Below are 19,854 nucleotides of genomic sequence, written 5' to 3' on the forward strand. Positions count from 1 at the left end.
TCCTTTACTTTCAGAAGATTCTGTTGTACCTCCTTTAGTGGTAATCATTGTTGTTTCTGCTCCTTTACTTTCAGAAGACGCTGTTGTACTTCCTTTAGTGGTAACCATTGTGGTTTCTGCTCCTTTACTTTCAGAAGATGCTGTTGTAACTCCTTTAATTGTAACCACTGTAGTTTCTGCTCCTTTACTTTCAGAAGATGCTGTTGTACCTCCTTTAGTGGTAACCATTGTGGCTTCTACTCCTTTACTTTCAGAAGATGCTGTTGCAACTCCTTTAGTTGTAACCACTGTCGTTTCTACTCCTTTACTTTCAGAAGATGCTGTTGTACCTCCTTTAGTGGTAACCATTGTGGTTTCGGTTCCTTTACGTTCAGAAGATGCTGTTGTACCTGCTTTAGTTGTATCCATTGTGGTTTCTGCTCCTTTACTTTCAGAAGATGCTGTTTTACCTCCTTTAGTTGTTACCATTGTGGTTTCTGCTCCTTTACTTTCAGAAGATGCTGTTGCAACTCCTTTAGTTGTAACCACTGTCGTTTCTACTCCTTTACTTTCCAAAGATGCTGTTGTTCCTCCTTTAGTTGAAACCATTGTGGTTTCTGCTCCTTTACTTTCAGAAGATGCTGTTGTACCTCCTTTAGTGGTAACTATTGTGGTTTCCACTCCTTTACTTTCAGAAGATGTTGTTGTACCTCCTGTAGTTGTAACCATTGTGGTTTCTGCTCCTTTACTTTCAGAAGATTCTGTTGTACCTCCTTTAGTGGTAATCATTGTTGTTTCTGCTCCTTTACTTTCAGAAGACGCTGTTGTACTTCCTTTAGTGGTAACCATTGTGGTTTCTGCTCCTTTACTTTCAGAAGATGCTGTTGTAACTCCTTTAATTGTAACCACTGTAGTTTCTGCTCCTTTACTTTCAGAAGATGCTGTTGTACCTCCTTTAGTGGTAACCATTGTGGCTTCTACTCCTTTACTTTCAGAAGATGCTGTTGCAACTCCTTTAGTTGTAACCACTGTCGTTTCTACTCCTTTACTTTCAGAAGATGCTGTTGTACCTTCTTTAGTGGTAATCATTGTTGTTTCTGCTCCTTTACTTTCAGAAGATGCTGTTGTACCTCCTTTAGTTGTAACCATTGTTGTTTCTGCTCCTTTACTTTCAGAAGATGCTGTTGTAACTCCTTTAGTTGTAACCACTGTAGTTTCTGCTCCTTTACTTTCAGAAGATGCTGTTGTACCTCCTTTAGTGGTAACCATTGTGGCTTCTACTCCTTTACTTTCCAAAGATGCTGTTGTTCCTCCTTTAGTTGAAACCATTGTGGTTTCTGCTCCTTTACTTTCAGAAGATGCTGTTGTACCTCCTTTAGTGGTAATCATTGTTGTTTCTGCTCCTTTACTTTCAGAAGATGGAGTTGTACCTTCTTTAGTGGTAACTATTGTGGTTTCCACTCCTTTACTTTCAGAAGATGTTGTTGTACCTCCTGTAGTTGTAACCATTGTGGTTTCTGCTCCTTTACTTTCAGAAGATTCTGTTGTACCTCCTTTAGTGGTAATCATTGTTGTTTCTGCTCCTTTACTTTCAGAAGACGCTGTTGTACTTCCTTTAGTGGTAACCATTGTGGTTTCTGCTCCTTTACTTTCAGAAGATGCTGTTGTAACTCCTTTAGTTGTAACCACTGTAGTTTCTGCTCCTTTACTTTCAGAAGATGCTGTTGTACCTCCTTTAGTGGTAACCATTGTGGCTTCTACTCCTTTACTTTCAGAAGATGCTGTTGCAACTCCTTTAGTTGTAACCACTGTCGTTTCTACTCCTTTACTTTCAGAAGATGCTGTTGTACCTTCTTTAGTGGTAATCATTGTTGTTTCTGCTCCTTTACTTTCAGAAGATGCTGTTGTACCTCCTTTAGTTGTAACCATTGTTGTTTCTGCTCTTTTATTTTCAGAAGATGCTGTTGTTCCTCCTTTAGTGGTAACCATTGTGGTTTCGGTTCCTTTACGTTCAGAAGATGCTGTTGTACCTGCTTTAGTTGTATCCATTGTGGTTTCTGCTCCTTTACTTTCAGAAGATGCTGTTGTACCTCCTTTAGTGGTAACCATTGTGGTTTCTGCTCCTTTACTTTCAGAAGATGCTGTTGCAACTCCTTTAGTTGTAACCACTGTCGTTTCTGCTCCTTTACTTTCAGAAGATGCTGTTGTACCTCCTTTAGTGGTAACTATTGTGGTTTCCACTCCTTTACTTTCAGAAGATGTTGTTGTACCTCCTGTAGTTGTAACCATTGTGGTTTCTGCTCCTTTACTTTCAGAAGATTCTGTTGTACCTCCTTTAGTGGTAATCATTGTTGTTTCTGCTCCTTTACTTTCAGAAGACGCTGTTGTACTTCCTTTAGTGGTAACCATTGTGGTTTCTGCTCCTTTACTTTCAGAAGATGCTGTTGTAACTCCTTTAGTTGTAACCACTGTAGTTTCTGCTCCTTTACTTTCAGAAGATGCTGTTGTACCTCCTTTAGTGGTAACCATTGTGGCTTCTACTCCTTTACTTTCAGAAGATGCTGTTGCAACTCCTTTAGTTGTAACCACTGTCGTTTCTACTCCTTTACTTTCAGAAGATGCTGTTGTACCTTCTTTAGTGGTAATCATTGTTGTTTCTGCTCCTTTACTTTCAGAAGATGCTGTTGTACCTTCTTTAGTGGTAATCATTGTTGTTTCTGCTCCTTTACTTTCAGAAGATTCTGTTGTACCTCCTTTAGTGGTAATCATTGTTGTTTCTGCTCCTTTACTTTCAGAAGACGCTGTTGTTCCTCCTTTAGTGGTAACCATTGTGGTTTCGGTTCCTTTACGTTCAGAAGATGCTGTTGTACCTGCTTTAGTTGTATCCATTGTGGTTTCTGCTCCTTTACTTTCAGAAGATGCTGTTGTACCTCCTTTAGTTGTAACCATTGTGGTTTCTGCTCCTTTACTTTCAGAAGATGCTGTTGCAACTCCTTTAGTTGTAACCACTGTCGTTTCTACTCCTTTACTTTCCAAAGATGCTGTTGTTCCTCCTTTAGTTGAAACCATTGTGGTTTCTGCTCCTTTACTTTCAGAAGATGCTGTTGTACCTCCTTTAGTGGTAATCATTGTTGTTTCTGCTCCTTTACTTTCAGAAGACACTGTTGTACCTCCTTTAGTGGTAAACATTGTGGTTTCTGCTCCTTTACTTTCAGAAGATGCTGTTGTAACTCCTTTAGTTGTAACCACTGTAGTTTCTACTCCTTTACTTTCCGAAGATGCTGTTGTACCTCCTTTAGTGGTAATCATTGTGGTTTCTGCTCCTTTAATTTCAGAAGACGCTGTTTTACCTCCTTTAGTGGTAACCATTGTGGTTTCTGCTCCTTTACTTTCAGAAGATGCTGTTGTAACTCCTTTAGTTGTTACCACTGTAGTTTCTACTCCTTTACTTTCCGAAGATGCTTTTGTTCCTCCTTTAGTTGTAATCATTGTGGTTTCTGCTCCTTTACTTTCAGAAGATGCTGTTGTACCTCCGTTAGAGGTAACCATTGTGGTTTCTGCTCCTTTACTTTCAGAAGATGCTGCTGTACCTCCTTTAGTGGTAACCATTGTGGTTTCTGCTCCTTTACTTTCAGAAGATGCTGTTGCAACTCCGTTAGTTGTAACCATTGTAGTTTCCGCTCCTTTACTTTCAGAAGATGCTGTTGTACCTCCTTTAGTGGTAACCATTGTGGTTTTGGTTCCTTTACGTTCAGAAGATGCTGTTGTACCTGCTTTAGTTGTATCCATTGAGGTTTTTGCTCCTTTACTTTCAGACGATGCTGTTGTAACTCCTTTAGTTGTAACCACTGTAGTTTCTACTCCTTTACTTTCCGAAGATGCTGTTGTACCTCCTTTAGTGGTAATCATTGTGGTTGCGGCTCCTTTACTTTCAGAAGATGATGTTGTACCTCCTTTAGTTGTAACCATTGTGGTTTCTGCTCCTTTACTTTCAGAAGATGCTGTTGTAACTCCTTTAGTGGTAACCATTGTGGTTTCTCCTTCTTTCCTTTCAGAAGACACTGTTGTAACTCCTTTAGTTGTAACCACTGTAGCTTCTACTCCTTTACTTTCCGAAGATGCTGTTGTTCCTCCTTTAGTTGTAATCATTGTGGTTGCTGCTCTTTTACTTTCAGAAGATGCTGTTGTACCTCCATTAGTTGTAACCATTGTGGTTTCTGCTGCTTTACTTTCAGAAGATGCTGTTGCAACTCCTTTAGTTGTAACCACTGTCGTTTCTACTCCTTTACTTTCAGAAGATGCTGTTGTACCTTCTTTAGTGGTAATCATTGTTGTTTCTGCTCCTTTACTTTCAGAAGATGCTGTTGTACCTCCTTTAGTTGTAACCATTGTGGTTTCTGCTCCTTTACTTTCAGAAGATGCTGTTGTACCTCCTTTAGTGGTAACCATTGTGGTTTTGGTTCCTTTACGTTCAGAAGATGCTGTTGTATCTGCTTTAGTTGTATCCATTGAGGTTTTTGCTCCTTTACTTTCAGACGATGCTGTTGTAACTCCTTTAGTTGTAACCACTGTAGTTTCTACTCCTTTACTTTCAGAAGATGCTGTTGTAACTCCTTTAGTGGTAACCATTGTGGTTTCTCCTTCTTTACTTTCAGAAGACACTGTTGTAACTCCTTTAGTTGTAACCACTGTAGCTTCTACTCCTTTACTTTCCGAAGATGCTGTTGTTCCTCCTTTAGTTGTAATCATTGTGGTTTCTGCTCCTTTACTTTCAGATGATGCTGTTGTACCTCCTTTAGTGGTAACCATTGTGGTTTCTCCTCCTTTACTTTCAGAAGATGCTGCTGTACCTCCTTTAGTGATAACCATTGTGGTTTCTGCTGCTTTACTTTCAGAAGATGCTGTTGCAACTCCTTTAGTTGTAACCACTGTCGTTTCTACTCCTTTACTTTCAGAAGATGCTGTTGTACCTTCTTTATTGGTAATCATTGTTGTTTCTGCTCCTTTACTTTCAGAAGATGCTGTTGTACCTCCTTTAGTTGTAACCATTGTGGTTTCTGCTCCTTTACTTTCAGAAGATGCTGTTGTACCTCCTTTAGTGGTAACCATTGTGGTTTCGGTTCCTTTACGTTCAGAAGATGCTGTTGTACCTGCTTTAGTTGTATCCATTGTGGTTTCTGCTCCTTTACTTTCAGGAGATGCTGTTGTACCTCCTTTAGTTGTAACCACTGTAGTTTCTACTCCTTTACTTTCCAAAGATGCTGTTGTTCCTCCTTTAGTTGTAATCATTGTGGTTTCTGCTCCTTTACTTTCAGAAAATGCTGTTGTACCTCCTTTAGTTGTAACCATTGTGGTTTCTGCTCCTTTACTTTCAGAAGATGCTGTTGCAACTCCTTTAGTTGTAACCACTGTCGTTTCTACTACATTACTTTCAGAAGATGCTTTTGTACCTTCTTTAGTGGTAATCATTGTTGTTTCTGCTCCTTTACTTTCAGAAGATGCTGTTGTACCTCCTTTAGTTGTAACCATTGTGGTTTCTGCTCCTTTACTTTCAGAAGATGCTGTTGTACCTCCTTTAGTGGTAACCATTGTGGTTTCGGTTCCTTTACGTTCAGAAGATGCTGTTGTACCTGCTTTAGTTGTATCCATTGTGGTTTCTGCTTTTTTACTTTCAGAAGATGCAGTTGTACCTTCTTTAGTGGTAACTATTGTGGTTTCCACTCCTTTACTTTCAGAAGATGTTGTTGTACCTCCTTTAGTTGTAACCATTGTGGTTTCTGCTCCTTTACTTTCAGAAGATGCTGTTGTACCTCCTTTAGTTGTAACCATTGTGGTTTCTGCTCCTTTACTGTCAGAAGATGCTGTTGTAACTCCTTTAGTTGTAACCACTGTAGCTTCTACTACTTTACTTTCAGAAGATGCAGTTGTACCTTCTTTAGTGGTAACTATTGTGGTTTCCACTCCTTTACTTTCAGAAGATGCTGTTGTACCTCCTTTAGTTGTAACCATTGTGGTTTCTGCTCCTTTACTTTCAGAAGATGCTGTTGTACCTCCTTTAGTTGTAAGTTCCATTGTGGTTTCTGCTCCTTTACTTTCAGAAGATGCTGTTGTACCTTCTTTAGTGGTAACCATTGTGATTTCGGTTCGTTTACTTTCAGAAGATGCTGTTGTTCCTCCTTTAGTTGTAATCATTGCGGCTTCTACTCCTTTACTTTCAGAAGATGCAGTTGTACCTTCTTTAGTGGTAACCATTGTGGTTTCTGTTCCTTTACTTTCAGAAGATGCTGTTGTACCTCCTTTAGTTGTAACCATTGTAGTTTCTACTCCTTTACTTTCAGGAGATGCTGTTGTACTTCCTTTAGTTGTATCCATTGTGGTTTCTGCTCCTTTACTGTCAGAAGATGCTGCTGTACCTCCTTTAGTGGTAACCATTGTGGTTTCTGCTCTTTTACTGTCAGAAGATGTTGTTGTACCTCCTTTAGTTGTAACCATTGTGATTTCTGCTCCTTTACTGTCAGAATATGTTGTTGTACCTCCTTTAGTTGTAATCATTGTGGTTTCTGCTCCTTTACTTTCAGAAGATGCTGTTGTACCTCCTTTAGTGGTAACCATTGTGGTTTCTGCTCCTTTACTTTCAGAAGATGCTGTTGTACCTCCTTTATTTGTAACCATTGTGGTTTCTGCTCCTTTACTTTCAGAAGATGCTGCTGTACCTCCTTTAGTTGTAACCATTGTGATTTCTGCTCCTTTACTGTCAGAATATGTTGCTGTACCTCCTTTAGTGGTAACCATTGTGGTTTCTGCTCCTTTACTTTTAGAAGATGCTGTTGTACCTCCTTTAGTTGTAACCATTGTGGTTTCTGCTCCTTTACTTTCAGAAGATGCTGTTGTACCTCCTTTAGTTGTAACCACTGTCGTTTCTACTCCTTTACTTTCAGAAGATGCTGTTGTACCTTCTTTAGTGGTAATTATTGTGGTTTTGGCTCCTTTATTTTCAGAAGATGCAGTTGTACCTTCTTTAGTGGTAATCATTGTGGTTTTGGCTCCTGTATTTTCAGAAGATGCAGTTGTACCTTCTTTAGTGGTAATCATTGTGGTTTTGGCTCCTGTATTTTCAGAAGATGCTGTTGTACCTTCTTTAGTGGTAATCATTGTGGTTTTGGCTCCTGTATTTTCAGAAGATGCTGTTGTACTTCCTTTAGTGGTAATCATTGTGGTTTCTGCTCCTTTACTGTCAGAAGATGCTGTTGTACCTCCTTTAGTTGTATCCATTGTGGTTTCTGCTCCTTTACTTTCAGAAGATGCGGTTGTACCTCCTTTAGTTGTAAAAACTGTAGCTTCTACTCCTTTACTTTCAGAAGATGCTGTTGTACCTTCTTTAGTTGTAACCATTGTAGTTTCTAATCCTTTACTTTCGGATGCTTCTGTACTTTCTTTATTTGTAATCTTTGTTGTTTCTGCTCCTTTTCTTTCAGAAGATGGAGTTGTACCTCCTTTAACTGTAACCATTGAGGGTTTTGCTTCTTTACTTTCAGAAGGTGCCGTTGTACCTTCTTTTGTTTTAAGCTTTGTAGTTTCTGCTCTTGTACTTTCAGAAAATGCCATTTTACCTTCTTTAGATGTGACCTTTGTGGTTTCCGGTACTGTAATTTTAGAAGATGTCATTGTACCTCCTTTAGCTTTAACTCTTGTAGGTTCTACTCCTTTACTTTCAGAGGATGTCGTTGTGCCTCCTTTATTTGTAGGCTTTGTAGTTTCTACTCCTGGACTTTCAGAAGATGCCAATTTACCTCCTTTAGTTGTACTTTCTGCGCTTGTACTTTTAAAATATGCTGTTGTACCTCTTTTGGTTGTAACCATTGTGGGTTCCGCTACTCTTCTTTTAGGAGATGCTATTTTACTCACTTTAGTTGTAACCATTGCTGTTTCTACTCCTTTACTTTTAGAAGATGATGTTGTACCTCTTTTAGTTGTAGGCTTTGTTGTTTTCCCACCTATACTTTTAGAAGATGCCGTTGTAATTTGTTTAGTTTTAACCTTCATAGTTGTTCTGTCAATTGATGCTCCTGTTGTTATAACTTTTGTAGTCTCTGTTCCTTTACCTTTAGAAGGATATGTCGTCGGTACATTTGTGATGCGTTTGTCAATTTTTGCTGTTTTTAAGCTTTCTGTAAAATAATAACATAAAGTCATGATTAGAGATGCATGAATTTCATATATTTTCTTACCTGCATTTTTCACCTATGTGTTATCGTGTGGTGCTCAATGTAGCATCAAATTACAGATTTTTTTTAATTATTTTTTTCATTTTACTTGTTTATATAGCCCCATTAATTTTGACAACACTTTACAAATATAGTCCTTTCTGTCCCCATTGGTGACAATCTACATGTCTGCTAGTATTTAGGCATTTTATAGAGCATGCTACATTTGTTTTAATAATTCTGAATTTACACAGAACTCAAGAACCATTTTGCCTAACAAGTATGTAAGAGTTACATTCCTCTTAACTTTACATGGCTCTAATGGAGAATAATAACAATTTAAAAAAAACATTATTATTGGCATTTACCAATCACCATAAATAATCTGTTCACTTTATAGTATGGGTTGTTATAATTACAGAAATACCAAATATGTCCATATTATTTACTGATTTGTGACAATTATTTTTAAAAAGTGTATTAAAACATGTATTGATACTATTGTTTTTCAACAATTTTTCATACCTGTTTTTTAAAGAATAAAACTTTTGACTGTGGGTTTAATTCTTAAATACTCTACATGGATGTTTTCTGATATAAAAAGGTGTATTTATTTACCAATACAACATGCCTGTAAAGAAGAAAACTTTTTTAGACCTTTAGGCAGAGAAAATCCTCCTATACTTAGCAGTGTAACCTGTGGCTAAATTCAAAAGATTCTGCCTGCCAAGCTTACACATTGGGAGCTTAAATCCTGGAAAGACAAACTAAAAGAATATCAAATAATTGGTTAACTATATAGGAAGATTGAGCATAGATAGCTGCTGGGTGTCTCTCTCTCAATGACCTTATTGTCAGGAGGAGAATTTACCCAGAGCGAAAACAGATTGATTAGGCTATGTGCACACGTTGCGGATTAGGCTTAGGAACTTCTGGTGTGGATTCTGCCTCTCCTGGCAGAAAACGCACCTGCGGATTTGTCGCGTTTTTTGAGCGGTTCTGCAGCGTTTTTTTGTGCATTTTTGCTGCGTTTTTTTGGGTACAAAAACGCTGCAGATTCACAAAAAAGAAGTGACATGCTACTTCTTTTAAACTGCAGCATTTCCGCAGCGGATTTTCCGCAAAGTGTGCACAGCATTTTTTTTTCTCATTGATTTACAATGTACTGTAAATCAATTGCGGATCTGCAGCGTTTCTGCACCTCAAAAAATGCTGCGGATCTGCAGAGAATCCGCAACGTGTGCACATAGCCTTATAGTAGTGCCCTGGCTGAGATGCATGCAGTGTGGCCACTATTACTTGCTGGGTTCCTCGTCCCCGTGCAGCTGTAGCAGCTTTACCCCTGGGTATTGTTCAGATAGTATAAACATTGAGTCTGCCCTAAATCTTCATTATTCTTATATATGGATACAATATAAAAAGTTGTAAGATCAATCATTTTAGCTTTACTAGATGTCATTCTATGGGCTGTCCGGGTGATATTGCAAAAAATCAAGATGAATTTGGAAATAAATCTGTCCTATAGCCATTCTTGTAAAATGTCCCACAAGGATTAAAAGTCTATATCACCACCTTACGTAAGAGAGAACTGTTGGGTGAATGATGGTTTGGATGATTGTTCGGTCAACAGCGATCCTTCACGTATCCCAATACATTAGAGCACTTATAGTCAAGTGCTCCTGTTTATTTTATAAGAGAACTGCTCCTCTTGCGGAGTCTTATCTCTCAGAGCAAAAGAACTGGCAGTTTGAAATCAGATATGCCGGATCCTTTTCTCAACCATTATTATCTATCAGAGTAGACTCAGGAGGCTCCCATACACTTTGGATTGTTGACAAATCCAGCCAATATCTGTCGTTTGGCGGATGTCAGTCTAATGTGTATGGGGTACTCACATTAGTCTTATATAATCTGCATATGGTACTGGCCTGGAGGTTACCAGAGAAGAAGCAGGGCTAACCTTCCACTATCATCATTTACAGCTCTTATTCTTCATCTATCCCCTGTAGGGGTTTCACTCGCTCGGGTGCGATGGCTGACACTCAGGAGGCACGTTCCATTAAAAGTTCACAGGATTTATTGCTCCATAAACCACATAGCAAAATAACACAAAGCAAATAGCCTTTAGCTCAGGAAAAGAAAAAACAAGTATCCAGTCCTTCAGGCTCAGTCCTGGAGCCTTAACACACTCATAGATAGGCATGGTTATGTCACAGCAACAAGCCACCTATGTGACGCATATCTCCCGTCGACTATACAACCTTTAGCCACGCTACACCCCATAGATAAAACATTTCCATTTCTACCTTCTCAAGATCAGATTTGCAGGTCGAAGGGAATATCACACTAGAGACCAACTCAAAACAATCTTATAATTGCTACGATCTTCTAATTAACTGGTCAAATTTCATGGTCAACCCTCAACAATAATATTAAATAGTGGATTAATGCCTTTTAGTTCCTTTTCTGTAATCCTATAAGATTATGCCATTATCTTAGGAGATGAGTACAACCAGGTAGCTAGCGGCGTAACTACAGTAGGTGCAGGGGTTGCAGGTTTAGAAGGGCTCAAAAGGTCCCTTGACCCATATGGGAGGAGCAATACTGTAAAAGGTCCTTGAATAGAAAAAAAACATAAAAAACATCAAAGAAACAACATAAAAAATAAATAAATGCTCAACCTACACAAAAAAACTAGCACAGCTAAACAGATGGTGTTATAACTAAACTAAAAATGACAGTCATTATAATTTGAAATTTTAAAGCTAATCACAGGGCCATTATAGAGTGTTTATGCAGAAAATGTACAACCCAAGCTTCTAAAAATTCTGACATATTGTCATACAAATGTAATGTGTAGTGGGAGTTCTACAAACAATGAGGAAATAAGAAATACTGGGAATAGTGAGCAACCTGAGCTATAGATTATTGCTGCCATTTTTATTATACATCACATCATAAAATCACCTAAATGGTTTGTCCATTTTGTTTTTCTTTTAACAGATCAGTTGGGGGCATGGTTTGGGATACTTACTAATATATTAATCTTATGGGTTCTCCTCCTTCCTCCACAGTTCTCCTGCTCACTAAATTGCTGTTGGTGGAGGAGCACCTGACCGGACCTGTCCATCAGTGTCCACCAATTGAAAAACACTGTACAGGGTTTTGTTTTCGAAGTTGACTTAGAAAAAAATTGATAGGACCACACCTATGTCAAACAGCTGCTCAGTTCTCGTCATCAGTGAAGATGTTAGCTGCCTGATCCTCCCTGATCAGGAATTGATGGCATATTCAATCAAGTAGAGTGAACATTATGTTGGGGCGTTTCCGTGCCCATAATGGAACCCAAAGGCTTGCCCTGACCATAGGTTTAATGACCCAAACTGACAGTATCGTAGACTCCTAGGATGTTAGTATCCTGCGTGATTCGAGCTGTCATCAGATTGAGACTCGTGGCCATAATTCAAGAGCAGAAATGCAAACACGTGTAACTGGCCTCAAGCATCGTAGTGGACTATGTTCCGTGAAGAGAAAACCTTGTAGAACGCACATCGAAATTAAGGCAATAAAACACCTGGTGGAAGCACAGTAGAGCACCGTAGAGGAACATCTACAACAGCTTATTTACAACAGTCCTTACTGCAATAGGGTACACAGTGAAATTATTAAAAAATAATAATAATAAGGTAAATCCTTGAGGAAAACCATCTGCTATCTTCAAGAGAACTGCAACTTAGCAGCACACCAAAACTAAAGCCAAAAGTACACAATAAAGCATAGAAGTGGAGAATTTGACGTTTTTACTGCTTCAGACCCAAGAGTATCAATGCATACAATGAGATATACTGTATACTAGAGGAAAACCCTCTGCAGTCTACAACAGTGCTGCAACTTAACAGCACACAATAGGAACACCAAATATAAAACTATAATGATTTTTTTAATAGAGGAATTTCTCAAAAACAGCCAGGATAGTGGTCTACGATGGTCAACTCCAGACCTCAACTGAGAATTTCAGCTTGTATGGGAAGTTTTCTGCTCTTTCACAGCACTCAATAAATCTTCAAAACTTTGTAAAGAAGAATGTGGGAAGCTGTAATGTCCACAAAAAACTGTAATTCTGACCAAATAATTAAAAAAGGGGTGGACTCTGAATTTTTTCTCCTTTGAGGACACGTTCAGGGTGTCATTGAGCCCTATCCAAGTTTTCGGTAAATTAATTCACTACAAGCTTCTACCTTCTTACCTGAACACTGTAGGTAAAGCAGGAGAATAAGGGTAATTTTCCATGTAGTGCAACTGGAATGGATGACATTGAGGGCCTGAGTTAAAAATCCATTACAGAATCCCATGATGGAGAGGGCAGCGTAATCCTTCTTGCTGTGCGATGCAGAACATTCACTAGAGCCATTTATGACAGTCCATATGTGTGTATCCCCAGTGCTGCATATATTGGCGGTGTGTCACATTACGTTGTCCCATATAATGTATGGAATGAGGAGATAGCCTGAGGCCGGCATACAAGTATCTATAAGTTCATTGGGACAAGTTGAAACATAAGAAAATGTTAAATGTAAGTTAAACACTAAAAGTTTCTACTTAATGACGAGAGATAATAAAACTTGACATTGCTGCCCCTGTATTCATTATAATTACCGTATATGACGGCTTCTCGTCAATAAACTATCTCCTAGACTACAACAGCAGGACAGGTAGAGAAAAAGCTCACAGCCTACAGGAAGGGAAGAATGGTAGATAGATATATCTAGATATACGTAGATACATATCGATATCTATGATATGATATGATCTATGATAGATACATAGATATCTATTAGATGTGTTGGTCATTGGCGCAACTCATGTTGGGTTTTTGTAATTTTAACCTACTGAATGATCCAAAGTCAATGGATTGAAATAACGGTACATAAACCAGTTAAGGGGATTCTTCTCACTTTCAATTAATGACTTATTCTTAAAATAGCCAATGAATTTTCGATTGATTGGGGTCTGACCACAGGAGCTCCCAACATTCTACATTGTGAAGGGTCCATGATACTTATTCAAGTGCTATGACCCTTTCTTGGGCTAAGCTTATCATCTGCAACAACCACTCATAAGATAGATGTCTTTCTGAAAAATGATGGGGTATGCAGTATTTACCCAAGCACCCAGAGCCCTTTGATACGATGAGACATGAATCCCAAAGGTCATACCTACACTGATTAAATGTTGGTCAATGGCCAGAGGCGTAACTAGAAGGCCCAGAGTACCCCCGCTCATTATCACAGGGGAATTCCTGAAGTTATACCCACCCCAATAGCTTGTGTGCTCACAGAACTGGTAGCAATGCAGGCTCCTGGTGATGGAGAAGGGAACTGTAAGGGCTGTCAGCACTGGAAGAGAGCTCACTGGTGATGAAGAGATAGGGTGGTAGAGCTGGCAGCACTGTAGGAGGGCCCACTGGTGATGGACAGGGGGAGTGTTGGAGTGGGTGGCACTGCAGGAAATCCTACTGGTGATGGAGAGGGGGAGTGTTAAAGTAGGAGGCATTGCAGGAAGGCCTACTGGTGATAGAGAGGGAGAGTGTTGGAGTAGGAGGCATTGCAGGAAGGCCTACTGGTGATAGAGAGGGAGAGTGTTGGAGTAGGAGGCATTGCAGGAAGGCCTACTGGTGATGGAGAGGGAGAGTGTTGGAGTAAGAGGCATTGCAGGAAGACCTACTGGTGATGGACAAGGGGAGTGTTGGAGTGGGTAGCACTGCAGGAAGGCCTACTGGTGATGGAGAGGGGGAGTGTTAGAGTAGGAGGCATTGCAGGAAGGCCTACTGGTGATAGAGAGGGAGAGTGTTGGAGTAGGAGGCATTGCAGGAAGGCCTACTGGGGGTGGAGAGGGAGAGTGTTGGAGTAAGAGGCATTGCAGGAAGTCCTACTGGTGATGGACAAGGGGAGTGTTGGAGTGGGTAGCACTGCAAGAATGCCTACTGGTGATAGAGAGGGGGAGTGTTAGAGTAGGAGGCATTGCAGGAAGGCCTACTGGTGATAGATAGGGAGAGTGTTAGAGTAGGAGGCATTGCAGGAAGGCCTACTGGTGATAGAGAGGGAGAGTGTTGGAGTAGGAGGCATTGCAGGAAGGCTTACTGGTGATAGAGAGGGAGAGTGTTAGAGTAGGAGACATTGCAAGAAGGCCTACTGGTGATGGAGAGATGGAGTGTTGGAGTAGGAGGCATTGCAGGAAGGCCTACTGGTGATAGAGAGGGAGTGTTGGAGTAGGAGGCATTGCAGGAAGGCCCACTGGTGATGGAGAGGGGGAGTGTTAGAGTAGGAGACATTGCAAGAAGGCCTACTGGTGATGGAGAGATGGAGTGTTGGAGTAGGAGGCATTGCAGGAAGGCCTACTGGTGATAGAGAGGGAGTGTTGGAGTAGGAGGCATTGCAGGAAGGCTTACTGGTGATGGAGAGGGGGAGTGTTAGAGTAGGAGGCATTGCAAGAAGGCCTACTGGTGATAGAGAGGGAGAGTGTTGGAGTAGGAGACATTGCAAGAAGGCCTACTGGGGGTGGAGAGGGAGAGTGTTGGAGTAAGAGGCATTGCAGGAAGTCCTACTGGTGATGGACAAGGGGAGTGTTGGAGTGGGTAGCACTGCAGGAAGGCCTACTGGTGATAGAGAGGGGGAGTGTTAGAGTAGGAGGCATTGCAGGAAGGCCTACTGGTGATAGAGAGGGAGAGTGTTGGAGTAGGAGGCATTGCAGGAAGGCCTACTGGTGATGGAGAGATGGAGTGTTGGAGTAGGAGGCATTGCAGGAAGGCCTACTGGTGATAGAGAGGGAGTGTTGGAGTAGGAGGCATTGCAGGAAGGCCCACTGGTGATGGAGAGGGGGAGTGTTAGAGTAGGAGACATTGCAAGAAGGCCTACTGGTGATGGAGAGATGGAGTGTTGGAGTAGGAGGCATTGCAGGAAGGCCTACTGGTGATAGAGAGGGAGTGTTGGAGTAGGAGGCATTGCAGGAAGGCTTACTGGTGATGGAGAAGGGGAGTGTTAGAGTAGGAGGCATTGCAGGAAGGCTTACTGGTGATGGAGAGGGGGAGTGTTAGAGTAGGAGGCATTGCAAGAAGGCCTACTGGTGATAGAGAGGGAGTGTTGGAGTAGGAGGCATTGCAGGAAGGCCCACTGGTGATGGAGAGGGGGAGTGTTAGAGTAGGAGACATTGCAAGAAGGCCTACTGGTGATGGAGAGATGGAGTGTTGGAGTAGGAGGCATTGCAGGAAGGTCTACTGGTGATAGAGAGGGAGTGTTGGAGTAGGAGGCATTGCAGGAAGGCTTACTGGTGATGGAGAGGGGGAGTGTTAGAGTAGGAGGCATTGCAAGAAGGCTTACTGGTGATGGAGAGGGGGAGTGTTAGAGTAGGAGGCATTGCAGGAAGGCCTACTGGTGATAGAGAGGGAGAGTGTTGGAGTAGGAGGCATTGCAGTAAGGCCTACTGGTGATAGAGAGGGAGAGTGTTGGAGTAGGAGGCATTGCAGGAAGGCCTACTGGTGATGGAGAGAGGGAGTGCTAGAGTAGGAGGCATTGCAGGAAGTCCTACTGGTGATGGAGAGAGGGAGTGTTGGAGTAAGAGGCATTGCAGGAAGGCCTACTGGTGATGGAGAGAGGGAGTGTTGGAGTAGGAGGCATTGCAGGAAGGCCTACTATTGATGGAGAGAGGGAGTGCTAGAGTAGGAGGCATTGCAGGAAGTCCTACTGGTGATGGAGAGAGGGAGTGTTCGAGTAAGAGGCATTGCAGGAAGGCCTACTGGTGATGGAGAGAGGGAGTGTTGGAGTAGGAGGCATTGCAGGAAGGCCTACTGGTGATGGAGAGAGGGAGTGCTAGAGTAGGAGGCATTGCAGGAAGGCCTACTGGTGATAGAGAGGGAGAGTGTTGGAGTAGGAGGCTGTTAAGAATTCTGTGGCTGAGTTCACTTCTGTGGTCACAAGTGGTATTGCAGTCTCTGGGCTTCCTCCCTCAGGTGTTTTGGTGAGCTCGTTGGCTGCCTTGCTATTTAGCTCCACCTGAGTCTGTCTTCCTTGCTCCTTGTCAATGTTCCAGTGTTGGATCTGAGCTACTGCATCTTTCCTTGGGCCTGCTGCTCTGCTAGATAAGTGCTTCTAGTTTGTTTTCTGTTTTTTCTGTCCAGCTTGCTATTAACTTTTGCTGGAAGCTCTGAGAAGCAAAGGGGTGCACCGCCGTGCTGTTAGTTCGGCACGGTGGGTCTTTTTGCCCCTTTGCGTGGTTTTCGTTTTAGGGTTTTTTGTAGACTGCATAGTTCTCTTTGCTATCCTCGCTCTGTCTAGAATATCGGGCCTCACTTTGCTGAATCTATTTCATTCCTACGTTTGTCTTTTCATCTTGCTAACAGTCATTATATGTGGGGGGCTGCCTATTCCTTTGGGGTATTTCTCTGAGGTAAGTCAGGCTTGTATTTCTATCTTCAGGCTAGTCAGCTCCTCAGGCAGTGCCGAGTTGCATAGGTAGTGATAGGCGCAATCCACTGCTGCTTATAGTTGTGTGAGGATAGATCAGGTACTGCAGTCTACAGAGATTCCACGTCTCAGAGCTCGTCCTATTGTTTTTGGTTATTGCCAGATCTCTGTATGTGCGCTGATTACTGCACGCTGTGTTGCCTGATTGCCAGCCATAACAGTACAAGGAGCCCCACCAATGATTCCCAATAGAGGGAAAAAAGAAATCCTGACATCATTTTTTTTTCTTAGCTCTGTCTTCAGTCTTTTTTTTCCCCTAGACATTAGAGTGCTTCAGGACACAGCTGTGGACATGGATATTCAGACTCTGTGCTCCTCAATGGATAATCTTGTTGTAAATGTACAAAAGATTCAAGATACTATTGATCAGAAATCGATGCTAGAACCAAGAATTCCGATTCCTGATTTGTTTTTTGGTGACAGAACTAAGTTCCTGAGCTTCAGAAATAATTGTAAGCTATTTTTGGCCTTGAAACCTCATTCTTCTGGTAATCCTATTCAACAGGTTTTGATTATTATTTCTTTTTTGCGCGGCGACCCACAGGACTGGGCGTTTTCTCTTGCACCAGGAGATTCTGCATTGAGTAATGTTAATGCATTTTTCCAGGCGCTGGGATTGCTTTACGATGAGCCTAATTCAGTGGATCAGGCTGAGAAAAATCTGCTGGCTTTATGCCAGGGTCAGGATGATGTAGAAGTATATTGTCAGAAATTTAGGAAGTGGTCAGTACTCACTCTGTGGAATGAATCTGCACTAGCGGCTTTGTTCAGAAAGGGTCTCTCTGAAGCTCTTAAGGATGTAATGGTGGGATTTCCTATGCCTGCTGGTTTGAATGAGTCTATGTCCTTGGCCATTCAGATCGGTCGTCGCTTGCGCGAGCGTAAATCTGTGCACCATCTGGCGGTATTGTCTGAGAGTAAACCTGAGCCTATGCAGTGCGACAGGACTATGACTAAAGTAGAACGGCAAGAACACAGACGTCTGAACAGACTGTGTTTCTATTGTGGTGATTCTACTCATGCTATTTCTAATTGTCCTAAACGCACTAGGCGGTTCGATAGCTCTGCCGTTATTGGTACTGTACAGTCCAAATTCCTTTTGTCCATTACCTTAATGTGCTCTTTGTCATCGTATTCTGTCATGGCGTTTGTGGATTCAGGCGCTGCCCTGAATCTGATGGATTTGGATTATGCTAAACGTTGTGGATTTTTCTTGGAGCCTTTGCGGTGTCCTATTCCGTTGAGAGGAATTGATGCTACACCTTTGGCCAAGAATAAGCCTCAGTACTGGGCCCAGCTGACCATGTGCATGGCTCCTGCACATCAGGAAGTTATTCGCTTTCTGGTACTGCATAATTTGCATGATGTGGTCGTGTTGGGGTTGCCATGGCTACAAACCCATAATCCAGTATTGGATTGGAACTCTATGTCGGTAACCAGCTGGGGTTGTCAGGGAGTTCATGGTGATGTTCCATTTTTGTCTATTTCGTCATCCATTCCTTCTGACATCCCAGAGTTCTTGTCGGACTTTCAGGATGTATTTGAAGAGTCCAAGTCTGATGCCCTACCTCCGCATAGGAATTGTGATTGTGCTATCGATTTGATTCCTGGTAGTAAATTCCCTAAGGGTCGTTTATTTAATTTGTCCGTACCTGAACACACCGCTATGCGCAGTTATGTGAAGGAGTCCCTGGAGAAGGGACATATTCGCCCATCGTCGTCACCATTGGGAGCAGGGTTCTTTTTTGTAGCCAAGAAGGATGGTTCGCTAAGACCGTGTATTGATTACCGCCTTCTTAATAAGATCACTGTTAAGTTTCAGTATCCCTTGCCATTGATTTCTGACTTGTTTGCTCGGATTAAGGGGGCTAGTTGGTTTACTAAGATTGATCTTCGTGGTGCGTATAATCTGGTGAGAATCAGGCAGGGAGATGAATGGAAAACGGCATTTAATACGCCCGAGGGTCATTTTGAGTATCTGGTGATGCCGTTCGGACTTGCCAATGCTCCATCTGTTTTTCAGTCTTTTATGCATGACATTTTCCGTGAGTATCTGGATAAATTCTTGATTGTTTACTTGGATGACATTTTGATCTTCTCAGATGATTGGGAGTCTCATGTGAAGCAAGTCAGAATGGTTTTCCAGGTACTGCGTGCTAATTCCTTGTTCGTGAAGGGATCAAAGTGTCTCTTCGGTGTGCAGAAAGTTTCATTTTTGGGGTTCATCTTTTCCCCTTCTACTATCGAGATGGATCCGGTTAAGGTTCAGGCCATCCAGGATTGGACTCAGCCGACATCTCTAAAAAGTCTGCAGAAATTCCTGGGCTTTGCTAATTTTTATCGTCGCTTCATCTGTAATTTTTCTAGCATTGCCAGACCATTGACCGATTTGACCAAGAAGGGTGCTGATTTGGTTAATTGGTCTTCTGCTGCCATGGAAGCTTTTCAGGAGTTGAAGCGTCGTTTTTGCTGTGCCCCTGTGTTGTGTCAACCTGATGTTTCTCTTCCGTTCCAGGTCGAGGTTGATGCTTCTGAGATTGGTGCAGGGGCGGTTTTGTCACAGAGAGGTTCTGGTTGCTCAGTGTTCAAACCGTGTGCTTTCTTTTCCAGGAAGTTTTCTGCTGCTGAGCGTAATTATGATGTGGGCAACCGAGAGTTGCTGGCCATGAAGTGGGCATTCGAGGAGTGGCGTCATTGGCTTGAGGGTGCTAAGCATCGCGTGGTGGTTTTGACTGATCATAAGAACCTTACTTATCTTGAGTCTGCCAAGCGCTTGAATCCTAGACAGGCCCGTTGGTCGTTATTTTTTGCTCGTTTTGATTTTGTGATTTCATACCTTCCGGGCTCTAAAAATGTGAAGGCGGATGCTCTGTCTAGGAGTTTTGTGCCCGACTCTCCGGGGTTATCTGAGCCGGCGAGTATCCTCAAGGAAGGAGTCATTGTGTCTGCCATCTCCCCTGATTTGCGGAGAGTGTTGCAGAAATTTCAGGCTAATAAACCTGATCGTTGTCCGGCCGAGAAACTGTTCGTCCCTGATAGGTGGACTAGTAAAGTTATCTCTGAACTTCATTGTTCGGTGCTGGCCGGTCATCCAGGAATCTTTGGTACCAGGGAGTTGGTTGCTAGATCCTTCTGGTGGCCGTCTCTGTCAC

At 41.9% G+C, this 19,854-nt stretch overlaps 1 protein-coding gene across 1 annotated transcript; it reads right to left on the reverse strand.

The window, feature by feature from the left end:
- Positions 1 to 44: 44 nt before the first annotated feature.
- Positions 45 to 12,620, reverse strand: LOC138666197 (mucin-22-like). Its single transcript, XM_069754437.1, has 3 exons — positions 12,430 to 12,620; positions 210 to 8,147; positions 45 to 127 (listed from the first exon to the last, which is right to left on the reverse strand). Exons 1-3 carry the CDS (start codon positions 12,533 to 12,535, stop codon positions 45 to 47), a joined length of 8,127 nt encoding a protein of 2,708 aa, XP_069610538.1. The 5' UTR covers positions 12,536 to 12,620.
- Positions 12,621 to 19,854: the final 7,234 nt, after the last annotated feature.

This window comes from Ranitomeya imitator, chromosome 2 (genome assembly GCF_032444005.1).
Source record: "Ranitomeya imitator isolate aRanImi1 chromosome 2, aRanImi1.pri, whole genome shotgun sequence".
Classification (NCBI taxonomy): domain Eukaryota; kingdom Metazoa; phylum Chordata; class Amphibia; order Anura; family Dendrobatidae; genus Ranitomeya; species Ranitomeya imitator.